The 20,461-nt window shown below is 46.6% G+C and overlaps 1 protein-coding gene across 5 annotated transcripts in view; it reads right to left on the bottom strand.

Moving 5' to 3' along the window:
• Window positions 1-842: 842 nt before the first annotated feature.
• LOC110995879 (afadin) overlaps window positions 843-20,461 on the bottom strand; it is a 33,591-nt gene continuing 13,972 nt past the window's right edge. For 2 of the 5 annotated variants that reach the window (XM_022263266.2, XM_045630542.1), the window contains exons 10-31: window positions 11,649-11,827; window positions 10,484-10,648; window positions 10,276-10,400; window positions 9,770-10,090; window positions 9,426-9,593; window positions 9,239-9,347; window positions 9,007-9,152; window positions 8,726-8,936; window positions 8,515-8,653; window positions 8,217-8,404; window positions 7,850-8,137; window positions 7,634-7,774; window positions 7,436-7,556; window positions 4,490-4,848; window positions 3,863-4,290; window positions 3,386-3,791; window positions 2,886-3,056; window positions 2,660-2,820; window positions 2,458-2,587; window positions 2,232-2,344; window positions 2,016-2,151; window positions 843-1,945 (exon numbers count right to left, since the gene is read on the bottom strand). In XM_022263266.2, the coding sequence (XP_022118958.2) occupies window positions 1,901-1,945; window positions 2,016-2,151; window positions 2,232-2,344; window positions 2,458-2,587; window positions 2,660-2,820; window positions 2,886-3,056; window positions 3,386-3,791; window positions 3,863-4,290; window positions 4,490-4,848; window positions 7,436-7,556; window positions 7,634-7,774; window positions 7,850-8,137; window positions 8,217-8,404; window positions 8,515-8,653; window positions 8,726-8,936; window positions 9,007-9,152; window positions 9,239-9,347; window positions 9,426-9,593; window positions 9,770-10,090; window positions 10,276-10,400; window positions 10,484-10,648; window positions 11,649-11,827 (4,250 nt within the window). In that variant the 3' untranslated portion in view covers window positions 843-1,900. Of the gene's footprint in view, window positions 1,946-2,015; window positions 2,152-2,231; window positions 2,345-2,457; window positions 2,588-2,659; window positions 2,821-2,885; window positions 3,057-3,385; window positions 3,792-3,862; window positions 4,291-4,489; window positions 4,849-7,435; window positions 7,557-7,633; window positions 7,775-7,849; window positions 8,138-8,216; window positions 8,405-8,514; window positions 8,654-8,725; window positions 8,937-9,006; window positions 9,153-9,238; window positions 9,348-9,425; window positions 9,594-9,769; window positions 10,091-10,275; window positions 10,401-10,483; window positions 10,649-11,648; window positions 11,828-15,791; window positions 15,969-16,128; window positions 16,163-20,461 lie in introns of those variants that run through there. The other 3 variants (XM_022263268.2, XM_022263269.2, XM_022263267.2) reach the window with 3 other exon arrangements.

Genomic DNA, 20,461 nt, shown 5'->3' on the forward strand with positions numbered 1-20,461 from the left:
AAGGAATGGGCCCAGCACTGAGCCCTGGGGAACTCCTGCTTTTACATTTGACCCGGAACATACGGTTTCGCAAATAAGACTTCAGGAGAAGATACGCAGTATTTGGCATATTTAATTTTAACTTACAGAGGAGGCCCTTATGCCATACGCGATTAAAAGCCTGTTGTATATCAAGAAATACTGCTGAATAATACTCTTTTCTTTCTAGGGCTTGCCGTATTGTATGAGTAACACGATGTATTTGTTCCATTGTTCCATGTTGTGCACGGAAACCGAATTGGTGGTGGTCAGGTATTACTTCTTGTTCTTTGAGTACTGGTTGAATACGACTGATGACTAATTTCTCAAACACTTTTGCTAGCAAGGGTAGAAGGCTAATAGGCCTGTATGATGAAACCTCTGTTAGGGGTTTTCCAGGTTTTGGAACCATGTTTATGATGGACACCTTCCATAGTTTTGGGAAATATTGTAGTCTTAATATTGCGTTAAAGAGGATTGTTAACAGAACGATACCCTTTTTTGGTAGCTCTTTAAGAACTTCTGCGGTAATAAGATCGAAACCGGGTGCTTTTTTTATGTTTTAAATTATTTATAGATTTTTTTTAATTCTGACGGTGTAACATGTTTTAATGGTAAAGACATTTGCTGATCACTATTTATGATTTCATCAAATTCGTCTTCGCTTTAAAAATATTCATTAACTAGTAAACTGTGAAAGTAATATTTAAAGCTTAAGCACTATTGTTATATTTTTAAGCTTCTTAATCACTAGATGTATGGCTTATAAATTAAACAAGATTTAAAAAAATCTTATTTTAAGGAGTTCGAAATAAAACAAAACATTCGTATCGGTAATTTATTAAAATTTAAGTAAACGTAGTACAATACTCACTATCGATAACAATATAATTAGTTTGTGTTGTGTAATTTCTAATTCTTAAAGAACAGTCCGAACCGAGTCAGCACACGACGTGTCAGAGTACAAATAAACCTTACAACATTTCTAATTGACTATCGTTGGGTGAAGTACTGGGCACGTGAAGCCCTTTACGACTAAATAATTTTACTAAAATAGCTCTTCGCATAGGCCTCTAAACTCTATATAATATATATATTATAGACTCGTAGTGAACATTTACAAAATATTGGTCGTGGATTCATATTGGAAATATTATATACATCGATTTTGACCTAATTTATGTCTTTTGGATTCGGACGGGTACGCTTTAACGTACGGCTAACGAAACACAATGCTCTTCGGCGACTACGCGACCAGGAAAACTATCGTTCCTCATTTCCAAATATATACGACAACAAACCGAGGCGTCGACTCATGACGAATACGGTCCGAGGTACCGGAAAGATAAAAATCATTCGACTACGACCACATAAGCAACCGGGCGTTCCACAAAGGAGGAGCATTATATCGATTAACGGGAACGTTACGCGGCCGGCCGAATCCAAGAGAACGACTTTTGGCACAAAACGTGCTGGACGTTATCTTACGGCTCTCTATGCTTATGTACAGGGGCACTACTTTATTGCTTTCGTTGAACGCCTAAGTCTGCCTCTACTCATCGGATACCGCCGAGGAACGATCGAGGAGGAGAGAGAAGTTCATTCTTTGGAATGTGACGAAGCGACATAGCGAGAGATGAGGCGCCGACGGACGTACGCCTTTCGATCCTAATATAACTCTCGGAATAAAACTATCGTCGAACGATAACAGTTTATTAACAGTACGATGGCACAACTAATTTGGAAATAAAACTTTTAGAATTTCATGACGTGCCATATCTTTCTAAATTAACCGTCCCGACGTCCATGCGGAGCGAACGGTAGTCCGAACTCACCAGCCCGGACCGCGAGGGCGTCCCTCGTCGCCGAGCGGCCGCGGTCGCTAGTGCACCGCGTCGATGTCTCGCTGAGCCCGAGAGATCTTCACCTGCGGACACGGGACGCGGTTATCGCTGCGCATGATGCGGGGCTTCGGTTCGGGCGGCGGGCGCACCCACCTTGTCCTTGGGCGTGGAGGCCTCGCCGGACTCGAGGGCGAACATCTTCATTTTCTCCTTGAAGGACAGATGCTCCGGGACCGGCGCCGGCGCCGCCCTCGCTCGCTGCTCCGCCAGGCGACGCGTCCTAGGGTCTCTGCGGGTGACGTCGCTCGGTCAATGACTTTGACATGACTTCGACATGGGGGCTCGCGTCGGCGACGGCGGCCGCCTCACCTGTACACCTCCTGTGCACCGATGACGCCCGGCGTGTGCGCGGCCGACGGCGAAGCGTGCGCCGCTCCGGCTCCGACCTCGTCCAGCATGCTCTCGGCCTCCTCCAGGAACCGCTGCGACATTCAAAGATTATGAGAAAAGATTTGATGAAAAATTATGTTAAGATTATGAAAAGATGAACGAATGTTTTGTTGAACGTTCGTCATTTACGAATATAAAGACTAACGTCAGGGTCCTCTCTGGGGGCGGCGGGGACGTCCATGGGGGGAGGTGACGAGGCCGGCGGAGCAGGAGGCGGCTCCGAGGCTCGCTCGTGGAAGGACACGCGCTTGTCCCGACCGGTGCCCGCTGGGGACCTGCGGAGAGATCGTCGTTGTAATCGGCCGGATTCGTCGCGACACGGGAGCGGGGGACGGGGGGCGACGTACTGCGGCGACGGCGGGCGTCTGGTGGCCATCACGGCGAAGGACGAGCCGCGCTCGGGGGGCGTCGGGGCGACGAGCGGGACGGGATCGCCGGACGCCGCGGACACCGACATGCCGGACACGTTCACGGACAGCTCGCTCATTCGGCTCTCTTCGCTCGGGCTCTGGAATTAAAATTGTGATGATGGATTCGATCGGGACCGGCGAAGGCGCGAGGGTTCGTGCGTACCGGGTGCGTCTGGAAGCCATTGAGCGTCTCCGCTCTCGTGTTACTCTTCAGAATGGACTTGGGCGCGGGAGGCTGCGGGTGCTGGCCGTGAAGCCTCGAGTCCCGCTCGGCCGGATGCTCCGAGGGCGGAGACTCCTCTTCGGGGCTGCCTTCGCCGTTTCCGCCTTCATCCTGCGAGGGAACTCATCTCCCTTACTTTGATCGTGATAATAATAAGGTTTATTTAATAATTCGGCGAAATCTAACAAATTTTTTGATTTCATTTCTCCGCCTATTGCCGCGGCGCATCTTTAGTAGACGGGCGGGTCACTCGAGGACAATAATATGACATAAACTATATATACATTATACACTCGACTTGTTTCAGAATAAATAACTTTACTATATACATTACCTTCGAAGCTAAAAATAAATCGATTACCTCTCGGCGGTGCGCTCGTTGAGGCGTCAGATGCTTTCCAAAAATATACAATAAAACGTTTTGACCATCTATACCGTACCGTCTGGTGCTGCGTCGCGCGGCGCTCGAAGTCCCTCTCGAGCTGCAGAGCTCGCAGCTGCTGGTTCTGCGCCGCGGTGCGCGTCGCGCCCAGCGCCAGCAGATGTGCGACGGTGTGGTCCCGGCGGGCTCGGGCGGCCGCCCGCCTGGCCTCGGCCTGCCGCTCGCGCTCCTCCCGCTGCCACGGGTTGTGCGTCGCGTAAGCCGAGGCCGCCTCCTGGGCGCTCGCCGCGTGCTGCTCTGTGTCGTGTTTAACTTCGTCGGCACGGACGCGGGCGGGAGTGCCGTGCGAAAGCTGACCGAGCTCGACGGGGTCGAGCTCCGGCCTCCGGGGGCCCGGCGGTTTGGGAGCCACCGGAGGCTGCGACCGTTGGGGCGACGGCGGCCCCGCCTGGACCCACTCGTACCTGAAAGGATTACGGGTGAATACGTATTTTAAATTTTCCAAAAAAAAAAAGGGATACTTCAAAGGACTCACCGCTGTGGCTGCCCGTACGAGGCGTGAGGCTGCGGGGTAGGCTGCTGGTTATGGGAAATGAAGGCTTGTGAGCCCTGAATGTTGTGCAAGCCGTGCATCGAGCCCTGCAGACTCTGCGGGCCGGGGCTCGGAACGTCGTGCGATACGGGTTGAGGGCCGGGCTGGCTAGTCGGATGCGAAGAGGCGTCGTACGCTGCGGGCGCGTACATTTGCGGCGTCGCCGGCTTGTAGAACATCTGTTGTTGCGAATGCTGCTGCTGTTGTTGTGAATGCTGCTGCTGTTGTTGTGAATGCTGCTGCTGTTGTTGTGAATGCTGCTGCTGTTGTTGCAAGTGTTGCTGCATATGCTGATATTGAAGCTGCTGTCGTCTCGTCACCTCTTCGGACATTTCAGCCAACTTCGCCGCTCGCGCGTTCGCCTGGTTTACCTGGAATATTTTGATGTTTGTTTTCGCGTCCGACAAAGAACGGCCCTGTGACCGTCGTTGCGCAATTTTTTACTTAAAATAAGTCAGAACTCGAAATTGTATTTAAAAAGATCAACAAATCAAATCAAATTCAATGGCGTCTAACTAAAAGGTGGCGATATTCCCACTTGACTGAGTCAAGTTATAAAACCTCTTCTACCTGATGTCGGTCGAGGTCCGCGTGATGTTCATCAAAATGAGCCGACTGGGGCCGGCCTCCGCCGGACGACCGGAGGGAAGACCATCTACTGTCTCGTCTGTCGTGGACGGAGGCGAGGTTTTGGTAGAAGGAGTCGACGGGAGGCGAGGAGAGGTTGTGGCTGCTACGGGACTTGCTGGCCGTCGCCCGGACGCCGGGACTCAGCAGATTCGGCGGGCTCAGTGGACTCTGCGGCGGCGGCGGGCCCGGCGGCTGATGCAGCGCCGGCGTGCTCTTGCTGGGTTTGACGGGCTCGGCCGCCAGACGCGAGGGCAGGTCGCGCTCCGACGCGCGCCGACCCCCCGCAACACCGCCACCACCTGCGGCATCACGAGGGTTATTATTGCGAAACGGGTACACGAGAATGGAAAGTGCATTTTTTAAGTAATATAACGATGTTAGATCGATCTTAAATAAAATAAAAAACATATTAATAATATCTAATAGCGGGCAATGCGTACGACGTGGCTACGAAAATAAAAAGAAACACAATAAAGAAAAAGTGTACAAGTCTGTTCTCGTGCAAGAATTAATACTCCGTGGACTCGTCGACACACTCCGAAGAAAATGGAAATTAATCGATATCGCCTAAATGCGTCGTATTAAATTTTCCCATAATTTCGCAAAAAGACACAACAAACGTACGGTACTCTAAGCCAGTGCGAAACTAAATATGTAAACCAAACAAATCCTAAATTATAAAAAACAAAAGTGTGGAGCGGATTCGAAACAAATTATAATATCTATATAAAATTGCGTAACGGTGCGGACAGCAACACACCTATCTCATGCGCTGTGGGGGGAGGTCTTACGCGAGCTGGAGTCGGTCGAAAGAAGCGAGGACGAGGGACAGCTGAGACACCCGTCGCTGGCGCTCATCTCGGAGCGGCCGGTCGCGATTGCCGCGTCCCGGTCCGTCCGCTCGGACATCCGACACGTCGACACGTCCGAAGACGACGAGTGCGCTCGAAGCATCACGTCCACGATTCTAGGTGCACGCGATTCGTCCCAGTTTTCTGTACTTTCCGTTATACAGTAATCTTCGCTTAGTTTGACCGGGGAACTGACTTCGTACTTCGTCGATTTCAACTTTATATTATCGAGCGTTATAACCCTTGGTTTCTTGTCAATTTCACTGAACACAAGGCTCCCATTGATCGAGGCGTTTGTTTCCGTGTGATCTTCGGAAGGCAAATTGGGCAATTCGAACTCATTGCCCTGCGCGAGGGTGTCCTCGCTACCGCGAGAACCGAATTTCGACCAGTCTTCGAGCTGAATCAGAATGCTCCTCACTTCTTTTTCTGACAGTTTACTTTCGCCTCGACTCGTGTCGGTCGCGCTCCGCTCGCAGCGGATGTCATATTGCAAGTCGGCCAAGCTGGCGCTGACCGGTAAGCTCATTCCGGGCACGGGCGAACTCTGGAGGCGAGCAACTGTCAGGTCGGGACTGGATTGGCAATTCCTTTTGTAGCTTTTTACGCAATACGAGAGATTTATCTCATCGAAGCGTTTAGTTAAAGCTTTGACTTTGCCTAATGCGGGACGGTACTCGTCGGGCGATTTCCAAGTTTTTTTTTCAGCGCCCACCAAACCCGCATCGTCCGGTTTCCCCTCGACTTTATTACACGTTTTTTGAAGAAACTGATTTAATGTAGTTCTGCAGTTTTCTTTCGTCGACGCGGTCGAAGAATATTCGGTTTCATCAGATTTACTCGACAACGATTTGGTCATATTGAAAATGGTTCTCCTTAACCTGCAGCGAACTTCTTGTAAATTTTTAAATTCATCACCAAACTTCAATTCTAATCTGCGTCGAGCCGTCTTCGCCGAGCCTACGGGTCCGGTTCGCATTTCGGTCGGCGAAGGCGGAGTCTGACAGGTGGCGTCGGCGGTCGCCGGTCTCCGCTCCTCCGCCGCGTCGAGGGATAAGGACGGGAGTATTCTGCGTATTTTTGGGGTGGGTATTTGATCGTTCGCCCCGTCCTTCTCGAAGATCACCGGCTCGCAGTCGGGTTCGTCGATGTAAGGTATCCGGGGAGCCTCCGGTTGTGGCGTACGGCAACAATCACACGCACTCACGCAGTCGCCGACGCCCGTACACCTCCGCGCGTAGCGTTCCCGTTCGGCGCGAACCTTGCACATGTCTAGCACAAGTTTCGTACTAATGGGTTTCATTCGGGGCGGGAGGCGAACGCGCTCCCCGTCGTTGACGCGACGTTCGCAGTAGAGAGGAGGGGGCGGGACGGGAGGCGGAGCTTCGTACGGGACGTGAGTGTCTCCCGGAGAGGGGTCGTCGCCGTCGTCGCACGTAAAAGTGAAAACCGGGAGTCGTCGGCGCGCGGCTAGATCGCCATTCGCTCCCGCGGAACGACCGGACACATCCGGGGTCAAATCGTCCTGCGACTCGTCATTCTCTCTATCTGACGTCACGATGAGCCTAGGTATGGACCCGCGATAACGTAATAATATGTCTTCACTGTCGTCCGTCGTGCTAGATTCGGAAGATACGTTTCTGAGGAGATGACATCTATCGCGATTGAGCCGATGGCCGTATCCTGCAATCATAAACTCTCCTCAATTAATACGCTACGAGGTCTAACAAAAATTGACGAAGCCGAAAAAAAGAAAACCACAAAATGTGTCGCTTCCGAAGAGCGATAAAATAAGAAGAAACTGAAACGAAATCGCAAAAAAATCAACGGAATAACATCGTAGCTCTTTGCCTGCGGTGGCCAGTTCCGAGAGAGGCGACGTCGGCTTCAGCAAGGCCGGGTGAGGGTTCGTGAAGGTGCCCGAGTTTCGACGCACGCGGTCTTCGTACGGTACGTCGTCATCTAGAGTACGGGACAGAGTGAGAAATGAACGGCCGTTTTGAAATAGAGCGAGGGCGCCCAGTGGAAGACTCACCCGGACGTTGTTGCGCGTAGGCCGGCTGGTGCAGAAGAGTCGCGAGGCCGTGCAGCACGGCTCCCTGCTTGGCCACCTCCAGGGTCACTATCGGGCCCGTCCTCACTAAGTACTCGGCCGCCTGTGGAAGCGACGGAGAATCGTCAGAGGGACGTCTGAGAGCTTCGGGACGGAGCGGAAGATAAACATTCGTCATACGTTTTCCTGCGAGATGCCGACGAGCGAGTGACCGTCCACCGACAGCAGCTGGTCTCCGGCCGCCAGGCGTCCGTCGGCCGCCGCGGCCCCTCCCGCCACCACAGACTTGACGTAGATGCCCAGCTTGCTTTGTCCTGCGCCCTGCGGATCGAAATCGTGAGGGCGACGTTATAAACGGTCGTCCGACGCGTCGTGATGTCCCGCCGAAAGGCTCACCTTGGCGGCGACGATGCTGAGCCCCATGCCGTTGGAGTTCTTGTGCAGCTGGATGAGCTGCGGCGTAGGGTCGGGCGGGCGCCGGGGCGGCGCGGCGTGCGCGTGCATGTAGACGGTCCAGAGCCCGACGGCGTGCGGTTGCGGCGCCAGACGACACAGTCCGCCCCTCTGCAGCGGCGCCACGAACTCGGCCAGGCCGGGGGGTACGCCGCGCACCACCTCCGCGCTGAAGCCGTCGCCGGGGATCAGCAGCGCCGTGCCCAGCCACTCGCTCTCCTCCAGCTCGATCTGCTCGCAGAGAGAGGAGTCGTGACGACCGGGTCGGAGCCGAGAGAGATCGGTTCGATTCTCGAGCTCTCGGGATCACCTCTCTACCGTCGGCCCGGTACAGCTCGTCCGCGAGCGCCCGGGCGTGCGCCACGGCAGCCTCCACGAGGTCGGCGGGAAGGAGCGGCGAGAGCAAAGCTCGAACTTGAACCGAGTTGAGCTTGAAACAGGCCGCCAGCGCGGCTCGCACTTCCTCCGCCGTCCGGTACTCGCCCTGGATCAGACGCGCTGCGGAACGCGACACGCGCGAACGTATTATTGGTTTGTGGGTGGCGCGAAGCGAACGCCGAGTCCACTCTCGGACGTCTGCTGTGGGACGACTCGCGCCAAAAACTCACCCGCTCGATGAGTCCTCGCCAAGTGGCAGTCGGCCGCCAGCTCCAGCCCTTGTCTCTCGGCCCAGGCCGCGAGAAGCGCCAGGCGAGCGGACAGGGAGGCGCCCCATCGAGGCGTGATATTGTTCGGCTCCGAGACCAGCTGTCGGAAACGAGTCGAGCGTCAGAGGCGTCTACGCTTCACTCGAGAACGGAGGAAAAGAAGAGAGCGAACCTTGTTGAAGGCGATGGCGTTGATGAAGTGGAATAGGTGCGAGAACAGCTGTATGGTGAGCGCGGCGTTTACTCGGCAGCGCCGCAGCAGCACCATGGCGGCGGCCAGCGCCTGCAGCACGGGCGCCGTGGCCTCGGTGTCGTCTCCGCCGCCGCGGGCCAGCGCCCACACCGCGCCGCGAAGTTCCTCCGCGAAGCACGACACCAGGTTGCTGAGGAAGGATACACGACATGAGTCGAGGGGAGGGCGACGCGGAGGCGAGGCGTCAGACGCGCGAGTACCTGAATGCGTTCTGCACTGTGATGGGGAGCGACTCCTGCGCCTGCGTGGAGAAAGAGCAGACGTGCCGGTCGCACTTGAGGAAGTGCAGCAGCTCACTGGCGTTGGCCATCCAGAATGCCTGCGCCGCGGAGTCCGCGCGACGCTCCTGTTCAGACAAACGTGTGTTCAAAGTGCATCGTGGCCATCGCTCAGTAGCAGACACATTCGAAGGCAAAGTATTGCCAGGCAGACCTGCACGGTGGCGTGTATGAGTGTGGCGACGTGGTGCAGGAACGCGGTGAGCTTGTGCGCTCGTTCCGTCGGCGTCAGCTCCGGCCGGTAGTGGGTGGACGCGCGGTATCTGCAAAGGGCGGCATTGGCGCGTCAGAGCACGGCGACTACGGAGCTGAAGTTATGCGAAAAGTCATTCCGCCCTCACCTGGCGCACAGGTAGAGCGTGTAGACCGGGGCCAGCTTGAAGGCCGGGGCGTGGGGGTCGAGCCTCGAGATGACGGCGGACAGGAACTGGGCTTGCCCCGCCTCCGGAAACTCCAGGACGGCCGGGAGGATCGCCTCCTGTCCCGCTCGCCACGCGCCGCCGCCGCTTCTGATTCATCATTAGCGACTTTAGCGTGGAGTACGATTGCGTGGAGATTAAAATTGGGGCATATTACTGAAGTTCTATGAGTGACAAAGGGCGGGCGGGACCTCGCCTTTAGATCGGCCCGCGTGCGTTAACGAATTGAGAAGCGACAACGGTAAGCCGACGCGAGGCGAGAATACCTATTTTCGTGTCCGGAGCCCCCGCTCTTGGCGCTACAGATGCTCTTGGTCTCGACGTTGCCGTCCAGGTCGAAAGTGGTCTCGTAGTTGTCCTTGTAGCTGAGGCGGTGCGAGGTGCGACTCGAGTGCTCGCGCTCGTCGCGGCCGAACTCGTGCTTGGAATCGTTCGAGCGCGGCGACTCTTCCGGTTTGAGCGTGTTGTTATTGTCGTTGTCGTCTTCGTCGTAGTGCCCGTCGTCGGGGTGGTCGTCGTCGTCGAGGAGGTCCCGGTGGGGCGAGGCCAGCGACGAGGGAGACATGGCTCCGCTGTCCGCGGTCGACCTAACGTTCGTAAACAAGCGTATGTCGTGAGCCAGTGACAAACATGCAAAACAAAGACGATACGTGACGAACAGAACGAGCGACACGAAGTGTGTTCACGAGGGGTGCGATGGTTCTAGGTGACATCTATTAGTGCAAACACTGAGTTCTAAATTGCCTAGGAAGGCTCGGAAGCCGTCGCGTACCTGTCGTAGATGGAGCCCGAGCCGTAATGTTGCGACTGAGAAATGTTTCGGCTGATGAGCTGCTCCTGCGCCGGATCCACGAAACGGAAGGTGGACACTCGGCCGAATTTGAGTAGGCAGCCGTGCTTTAATTTAATATTATATTTTATTATTAGTAATGATAGTAAAGATAATCACGACATCAGCTTCGCTCATCGTGTCCGGATACCTGTAGCCTAGTAGTGTGCGTGACGCGTCGTCCGTTGACGTAGACTTGTGCGTCGGCGTGCAGCGGAGTGACGGAGTGTCCGCCCTCGGTGGGAGCCAGCACGCAGTGCCGCGGCTGAATGGAAGGTCCGTACAGCTGCAGCGCCGTGCCGTTCACCGATCCCACCTGAAAGATAACAACGTCACGGGACATAATATAAGAGAGCCAAACGCTTGTTTAAAATAGAATGTGTAATCCACGAGCGGCTCCCGTAACAAAACAATATTGACGTCAATTAGCGCGAGTCCGTCTTTCCGCCCTTGGATGAGTTTGGGGGCAATTCTGTTTGCTTTGATAGCCTAGCGATATTTGAAAAGTGTGCTCAAATGCAAGGTTACAAGGCAACGCTATGTAGGTGCCTACTACAGTTTTGTTCAGAAGCATATAAGAAGAAAAAGATTAAAGTTAAAAAGAGTACCGGAAGTTTTTTACGCCGGCTTTTTCTCTCTGTCTTCTTTGCCGATGTGTAGGGATGCCAACAGGCTCGAATTTAATGACGTGGAATAAGTGATACCATGATGATCTTATGTTCCAAAATAAACAATTTTTTTTATTATATACATTAGCGGCGAATGTTCGACCTTAATATAGTTTTCAACGACCTAGTTTAATGTTTTAATTAACAATTCAAGCCAAGTGGCTAAGCCAAAGAAAGCTCTAGCTTAAAACTGTATCAATCTCTTTTTAAATAAAACACCCATTGATGAGATATTAGACTCGAGTAGGTACCTATAATCGGTTCGCTCTGATATCTGACACTGAAATAAGGTAAATGTAAAACTATGGTCATTTTGACTGCGTCGGATCTATCAGCAGGTATGTGTGCTGGCATCGCAACGTAATCGCAATCCAATTTGTAGAATAAGATTTTCATTTAACAGTATTATCGATTAAACTTGAGCAAATTATTTTGCCGTTTGCTTCAGCGTTGAACGCTCGCCGCTCGCTCAATATGAAGACGGCCTAAGAGAGTTGTGAATCAATTAACCTAATGGATACATACGTGAGACATGGGAGTCGAATCGGGATTACAAATTGACGTGTGCTGCTGTTTCTAGACCCCAAGGGATAGCGATACCTTCAATGTTGTACTGTATAGTTTCGCACTGCGACTTGAGTTACGTACCTCGACGACATCGGCGACTCGCAGCCGGCGCCCGTTCTCGAGGGCGGTGCCGTCCGGCGTGACCTCAATGAGCATGGGGTCTGTCCCGGGACGTGCGCCCGCGCCGCCGCTCGGCTTTTTCTTGCGCCGTCGCGGCTGGCCCTCCGACGGCCGACGCCGGACGTGGAACATTATGGAGCCTGGACAACGAATACACTGAATCGATCTGAACATAAGAGGCCTTGCTTTATTGTTGGCGGTCGCTAAATCAGAATTGTAGTGTCGATGTCACATTTCAAGAAAATAAAATAAAGTTATCTTCAATATCGGCAACTATTCATATGACTGCCAATACGAGTAGTATTTGAAATATAATAGTTTAGAATCCGTTAGTGCAGTGGGCATCATCACCAGCATCTCTAGTGTAACATCAACGTCATGAGAATCGCGTATCAGAGCGATGTCTTGTTGATAGTATAGGGCGTCCTGAGTCTATGGGACATCAAGGGTACCTTAAAAATCGTAGATGGGCTGAAAGAAGACTTTAGCTTATTTTAAAAAGTTATTATTTTTTATTGAACAGGGGGCAAACGGGCAGGAGCCTCACCTGATGTTAAGTACTATATATACTGTACTGATATGTTACTGCATTCTGTGATTTTCTAAAAATTACTCGTCTCGTCTGGGAATCGAACCGACACAAACGTGAAAAAATACTCTTAGTTTTTAGATGCCAATATGAACAGAAAGGACAAAAACTAATGATTTTTCATAAGTAATACAGTACTTTGAAATAAAGGAACAACGTAAAATGTTTGAGTAAAATTTCAAGAAAATTATTAATCAGTGGCATGTCTCTTTCGCGTTTGAGTTGGTTCATTTACCAAACGAGACAAGTAATTTTTAGAAAATCATTGAATGCCGTAATACTTATTATTATTATATTTAAGGTACTTTCCCTTGATGTGCCATAGTCTTGGGACGCCCTGTATACATATATTATTTTGTAAACATACATCGGTTTAATGCTTATATAAAAATAAATAACGATATAACAATATTCTGCACACCACAAAACGTTTTACCATAATTTTATGAAATTGTTTCGTCTAAGTAATTGGTATTCGAGCTGACTTTGAAAGTTCCTTGAATAAAATTAATAATTCTGATACTTTTAGTATTATTAAAGGTCACGTAGGCCACGTAAATACACGTAAAAATACAACAACACATTGCATCAGAAGGTGAGTGAGGCTTTATCTCTATACATTAGATAGATAGAGCAGAGAGTAACGTGAGTACGAGTAAGTCACTCGTGCTGACGTCGGTCACTTGGACAAACGCAGCCGATGCTGTGCTTCAAACCAGCTTTTATCAAAGCAAACGAACCTAGAATAAATTTGCCATGGAAACGTGTGGCTGAGCTGTGAATAATTGACTAGAGTGGCAGTATGTGAGTGTCGTATGTGTTGTAAATGAATTTTAATCTCGAAAGGGTTTTTGGTCGGCCGCGTCCGTTTGCCCTTCAAAATCATGAATTTGCTGAATACAGTTCAACGCCACAAATCATATTGTTTCATTATACACAAACGTAATCAAGGGACGAATTGAAAAAGTAATGCGTTGATAACTTGACAAACCGTCATCAACTAAACTTGTGCGAGAAATGATTATCCATACAGCACTCGTACTTTGTATGTCCTCATCAATTCTTCGACGTGGATCAAAGCAATAAATAACTTTAAAGGAGCGGCATGTGACCATTGTATGCATACGGCACAACGTTATGTCTATTTGTGAGAACCGGCCTTATTTCGATGCTTGTCTATTACGGCAATATTCGTGTATTTGCTCATTCGATAAAAAATCGTCACATAATTTCTAAAGTTTATTAAGGTAGGAAACAAAATATATTAAAGCATAAATCGAATATCACATTTTACAGAAAGCTCTTCAAATTTAAAAATCAAAATTAAATCCCTCGCCATTGCAATCTCTGTTGGGCCTGATGCATATGGATGCCTTGCAAATCTAAAAAGCGAGGTTAATTTTAATATTTCAGCGAGTTACGGCAGAAATATTGCCACCAGGAACACATGTTTTCAGTGAACAAGCGTAGAGCTCCTTAAAGGCTTAATCTCAAAAATGTGATAAAAATCTTCGTGAAATAGAAAGTTTGTTCTCAAGATATCGCACAGTGAGAGCCACTCGTGACCTTTCCAAAGGTAAAACGTGTTCTGGATCCCAATTACAGTCGGAAATTCATTATTAAGACCCTTTGTCGCAAACAACACTATTACTAGTCTCAAACCGAATTTCTTGCGAGAACTATAAAGACGAATAGTTGGTTTCGTTTCAAAAGCGGTTAGACTTAGCTAATACTAGTCGCGATAGTCAACTTTGACAGGACGTGTGTAGGTTAATGGCCTTGTCAAATGGGACATGATGTGATGAACTTCGCATCTCGTTTCCAAACTACGCCTTATTCGCACAGTATATAGTACAGTGAATCTTCGTAAAACTTTTCTGATTTAATTATTATGCATTAGTACCAATACAGTGTATTGTCCTTACGTAATATGATAAGAAGAAGTGGTGTAATTGTTGTGTTGTATTTGCGTTGCAAACGTTGTGTAATACAAAAAATATGGCGTTTAAAAAGAGTGGCGGAGAGTTTAGTTCTTCTCTTCCGTTCTACGCCCTTGATTTGAGAACTGGTAGTAAATGTAAAATTAGAAGCATGTAATGTATATTTCCTTTTTTTTTGCGTTCATAAGTTTACAATGTGTCATCTATATGAATAAATGATTTTTGACTTTTACTTTGGCTTTGACCAACTTTATCTGTTTATCTTTTTCAAGCAGCCGAAAGTCGAATGAATTAATATTGTATAATTTCGTATTTTTTATTTGCCTATCATTATAACATCTACTGTTGCATGGATTGACTTCCTTGTAAAACCTATGAGTACTATGACATTTGTTTGGTTTACTTATTTTTGTGTGGTGGTTTGTAAGCAAAGTAAACAATGTGTGGCGACCCAGAAACAATAGCTTAGCCCTCCGGGAATGGCGCAATTGGAACGCGGTCAAACACACGTCACATTTTCATAAATTTGCGCATTTTTAATTAGCTTGTGTTAATTAGGAGACTTTCAGATAAATATTCTATACTTATATATTCGATATATTTAAGACAACCTCAAGAGGTCAAGCCAAATTATTAATTTTTATTATTACAAATTACAAACTTTTGCGTAATAGATTAGGTACGTACGAGTCTTTCAAATTTAGCTAAATTCACCTTTTTAAAAACATACGATGTAAAATTTCAGAGCTGTATGTATGCTGTATGGCTGTATATGTTGTTGGGTGAAAAACAATGTCATAATGTACACGAGCTTAGTAGTTTTGCGTTTCTTCATATATTTAGCCCAATAAAAAATATAATATGGATCTTAAATAAAAATATAGAAAATTGGATGAACAACTCGTTTGAGATTGACTTACATAAAATCGGATATTCCTTAATTATACGTAATTTAGTCATCTAAGTAACTCATTAATCAATAAATGCCCCAATTCAAAGCATTATTAATATTCCCTAAACAAGTGGAGAATATTTAACATCAAGACAGAAGATTTTTAAATCGAAACCTTAATCAATATCAGCATCTCGTTAATCATAGTCCAGCAGAAATGAAGGCTGTGGTATGTAGGCATGGAAGGGGTGCGGACTTAATACAATTACAGGCGATTTGTCTTCCCGAGAGCTTTTATCAGGTTATTGGGCCGAGTGCCTGCTCTCCTTGACATTTACAAGGAGGCTAAATAGACATTAGGCGCTTCGGTTCAAGTTTTATCTATTTCAACACTATTCAAATATAAATAAAATATTATACTTCAATACTTGATCTGTGCCATTCCATTAAAGTAATTTCTAATCTCTATATTCTTCAGATATTTGAGCAAAATATCGTATTGTGTCGACCCGTATCTTTTACGACCAACTCGTAAAACTCCTCTCAACGAGCGAAATAGAGCAAGTTTAACGGGGAACATCAAAATATTTGACCTTTAATTCGCAACCACAACGCGCTTAGAAACTTCTGTCGAAAGTGAACGAAGTCATGCACCGCAAGTTGAAAACAAGTTTGTGACTTACTGTGTGGCAAAAGCGATATTATCAACAATCCTATGAAACTAAAAACACTGTCAACATTCGCGAAACATAACTTCCAAGGACGTCATTATGCAGATCGATTCACAGAACCGACGGGCATCGAACCGCAAAACAAGTTAAAAATACCAGCACCGCCGCGAGAACCGGCCTCTGCGGACACACCGGTCCCACTACTGGGCAGTGGGCACATGCGTTTGTTTACTATCTGCCTCGATCGCATCACCGGCGGGAGTCACCGAAGGTGCCGCTGCCGGGCAGCCGGCGCCAGCTTTGGACTAACGGCCGGTGGACGCCGAGCGGCCGGCGTCGGGTAACTTACGGCGAATGCCCCAATCCATGTCGTGACGGAGTGCGGAGCGGGTGGCTCGCGGCGTCGCGCCGACACGACTGCGGCCCTCCTCCCGCGCTCCCCTAATACTATTTCCAATTCCCGTATGCTCCAGACTAACCTTGTTCACCGTACGAGTCATCACGTGCCGGGCTAACCGACGACATTCAATCATCACTTTTTGAACTTGGCGCAATTATGGAAACTTCAAACCGGGGTCACTGACACGAGCCCGTTGAAACAAAGACTCCATAGGGGCTGTCGCGTGCATAATATAAATGAACCGATTGTAACATTAGTCGTAATAAATGGTAGGTATGTAAGATTTTGCAAAAATGGGATCTTTACATTTTTTCTCTATTTCAATGAATATTACAAGAAAGAATTTTCATTAATTACACGATGTATTGGCACGTCGCTTGGCATGGAGATTGACGTTCCAAATTTAAAATTTGAAATGAACCATAAAAAATATGGTGATTGTGGATTATTGTTAAATTAGTTTACTAAATCGCGAATTGCTGAAACTGTATTTATTTTAATTCAATCTTACTTTTTACATTAAATACTACTTTTCTATATGACTGAAGGTTAAGTAGCAATTAATTAATGAAATACGAAATGCGCAAGGTAGCTTTAGCGCTCATTAACTCGAGAGAAGGCCGATATGCACAACACGACGATTGTGAACAAGCCAATGGGCCTCAGCATTTGTCCAATAGTCTTATGGACGATTTCCATGATAATCTCGCGCTGTTTTCAAGTTGATACGAACGCAAAGCCTAGCTCAACACTTTATTGCCCTTCTATATGTAATTGGCATCACCATACAACCGAACTTTTTAAATGTTTCAATGGATCTATTTGACTCTGCGTTCTTCATAAGAATAATAACCACAAATGCTTCGTGAGTCTCGCTTTAACGTAACTTATAAATTTTCGGTTTGTCATCATCATCTTATAGAATAACAAATACATATTTTACGATTTGATATTTTATTTTCCGTATAATTAGGTGGCCCAGCTGTTTATATCGTCCATTTAAGATTTCAGGAAGTGATCAATTATATTTTATATTATAATCCGGCCACTGAACTATTGTTTATTACTTTTTTGTGCTTAATAATCAATCCTTTTCAGAAATACGGTTCTTTCTTTAAAAATCGCGAACAGCGTCAATGCCCTAAATTTGAAATGTTTGTATAAATTTAAGTGATTTTTAGGTCGTGTCCGAAACGACCGTGACGATATTTTTGTCAAGTAACGAAAACTGAATTTGAATACCCCTGGACTTTATAACTATTACTCAGCGACAAGAGAAACTGGCAACATATTATGCATGTAAGAGGGGTGATCAAAAAGTTTGCTGAATGACAGGGAAAGGTAATGAAAATATATTTTTTCTCAATGTATTCTAGCTAATACATTCATGACACCTTCGATATAGCCCCTTCTTGTTTTTAAAAAGGCGTGACATTTATAAACCATGGTTTTACCAGAAGTCCCCAATAGCTAACAACTCTTGTAAAATGGCATGAAATCTTTCCTTGTTTGGTAAGATACTTTATAATGGCGCGAAGTTTGACTTTTGACAACTCAAAATTGGCACAGTATAGTATAATATGTAGTTACTATAAGTAACCCAATTAGCGCTGCATGAAATGGATGAGTAAACTGTGCCCCGCCAACCCCGGCATTCCGCGAACTTTTTCACGTCCCCTTCGTATCTTTTCACTTATACTTAGACTCTAAGAAATTCTATACAAAATGTATAGAATTGCACTGCAGACGTTGAAACGAAATGCGAAATAGCATTGTTCTCTTGGGAGTCGTATAGTTTGACTTAGGTATGCGGTTGCAAAATGTATTATTTGTTGCAGTCTGTTCAGAAAGAAATAATATATTTTCTTTTATTGATTTATGATTAGCAAAAACTACCTCAAATCTCTCGACGGCTTTATTTCCGTAGTCTATACTCTATGCTAGTAAGGTTAATACATAGTTATAATACATAGTTATAATTGTTTTTCAATTGCCCTTTCTAGACCAACTTTCCCGCTACTTCTGCTAAATAGCAACTTTGTAGTCTACATACTTTTTGAATATCTCAATAAAATACATTTAAAGGAGAGCAAAAAAGGATTCTCCAAGTTGCATTAACGAAACATTAACTAAAATGGCTTTTTGTGTATTATAAGTTAATCGTCGTTTCGCGCGCTTCTATTTTATTTTCAAAGGGATGTATTTAAATTCGAAGCGGGTCGTAAATGAAAGAAATCGTCACATTATCAACTCACAACAACACAACGTGTCAGGGGTGATACTGAAACTTTTTGGGATGAAGAAATTATGGGATTTGCGCTTCGAAGGGCAAGAACGAATCAATATTAAGGTCATCTTAGGCTTGTACAAGGCTTTGCAGGCATAAGAAGTATGTTAGATTGTAACTAGTCTATTTGGGATCCGCATACAGTATTTGTTTACAGGTTTACTTTGTAACATCTCTTAATGTGCCCAACATTATTTGTCTCGGGGATGGTGGATACAATAAATCAGAAACAAGACGGGATTTACAATTCGTCTTATATGTACTCAAAGTCGTGGTGGTGAACAACCCGAGTGTTCTTCGTTCTGCCAGAACCAGTCTGTTGCACAGATCCCTCTTAGCAAAGCATCTACACTAGCGACATATTTATATGTTCGCAGAGTAAATGTACAGTAACGATATTGTGTATCTTATGTATTTGGTATTTTATTTTTTCGACATTATCGCATTACTGTTCGAACATCATATTCTTGCAATAAATAAATTATTATTAATATTTTACTGATTAAATAAATATTTGAGTCGAATCTGAAGAAACTTAAAAACGCAAAGCTATAAAGTATTTCAATCGCGGTAAACTCCACGCCGAGTCAATTTTACACAGATTCGTTAACATTCCCTTTTAATAATTTTCCCCGCTAATAATTAATTAGCGATAAATAACACGAGTGTTTCGCTTTTCGATTAAAGGAGATCGGTAATAAAAGATCCCACATTTCACTGAAATTAATAAACAATCTTTATAAAGTATTCATTAATCTTCGATCGGATTAGGCCAAGACAAGAATGAACTTTTCCAGTAATTACCGATTTATACATTTAATTTATAAGAAACCCGTAAATATCGATATTATTATACATATTGTTACGAGCTAGGGGATCGGATAGAAACTGCCGTCGATTTCTTCAAGGGTTTATTTCAATAAAATCTACGAGGAATTCGTTTACACTAATATCTTGAAATTACGCACAGAAAAGCACTAATAACTCACACAATGAAACACTGTCACTAATCACTTAAATCACTCAGTACTTTATCACTGGTATCACTTATTCGCACTTTTTCTCTTCGCTGTTTATCGCTCGGAATCGCATTCAAAACTGAACTGAGTGATCGCGTTTTGGCTCGCTTATATATCCCTGGGAAGAATCTCGAACGATGTTTCCGATGTTTACGAGAACTTTCTAGGCGGGAGCGCTACTGAGTAGCGATCGCCTAATTCTAGAACGCGCGTACTTGCTATCTCTTTCGCACATTGCTACGTGCTTGTCGTACGACGTTCTAGAGTTCTCGGTCTAGCTTCGAGAAGGTTCTTATCTTTTCTCTCTTTCGCGTATCAAACAGTGCTTGTCCCACACCTAGAAAATTCGTTCTAGAATATTCCTTCATCGACGGGCTATAACCGGGCCTGAAAACGCCTGAAAACGGGTCTGCTGAAAAGTGTACCATTCGTCTATACGTGTTCTGAAACCGACTGAAAAAATGTTTCAGCCTCCTGAAAACTACGGCAACATTTTGTAAATTTCGATTTTCTAATATGTGATTGACCCTCTCCTGAAACGTTCATAAATCATATTTCAGTCTGCTGAAAAGTTCTCTAAGTAGTGGAAAAATCTAAAAACATTGCAGTTGACCCGTCTTCGTAACACTACCCTCTCCTTAGACATGCTCGTCCCGAGCATCATCACTTCCTTTCATCATTATCCTTTTCCCTCGCGACCGAGTCTGCGAATCCTTATCGCCTGCACAAGCTTTACATTTCTTGATCCAGTCTTCTACATCTTCACGATAATTAATCCAGTAAAATATTTCTTTAACCTTCCTAAGAGTCCCTTTTACTCCTAAATGTCCACTAGATAACTCAATATGACACATTTCTAGTATGTCGCGAACCTTGGATCTTGGCACCACTAGCTGCAAATGATCGGCTTGAGCATTTTTCAATTTGCGACATAACACTCCATTATGTAGAACTAAACTGTCCCATTCAGCCCAGT

The sequence above is a fragment of the Pieris rapae genome, chromosome 12 (genome assembly GCF_905147795.1).
Source record: "Pieris rapae chromosome 12, ilPieRapa1.1, whole genome shotgun sequence".
Classification (NCBI taxonomy): Eukaryota; Metazoa; Arthropoda; class Insecta; order Lepidoptera; family Pieridae; genus Pieris; species Pieris rapae.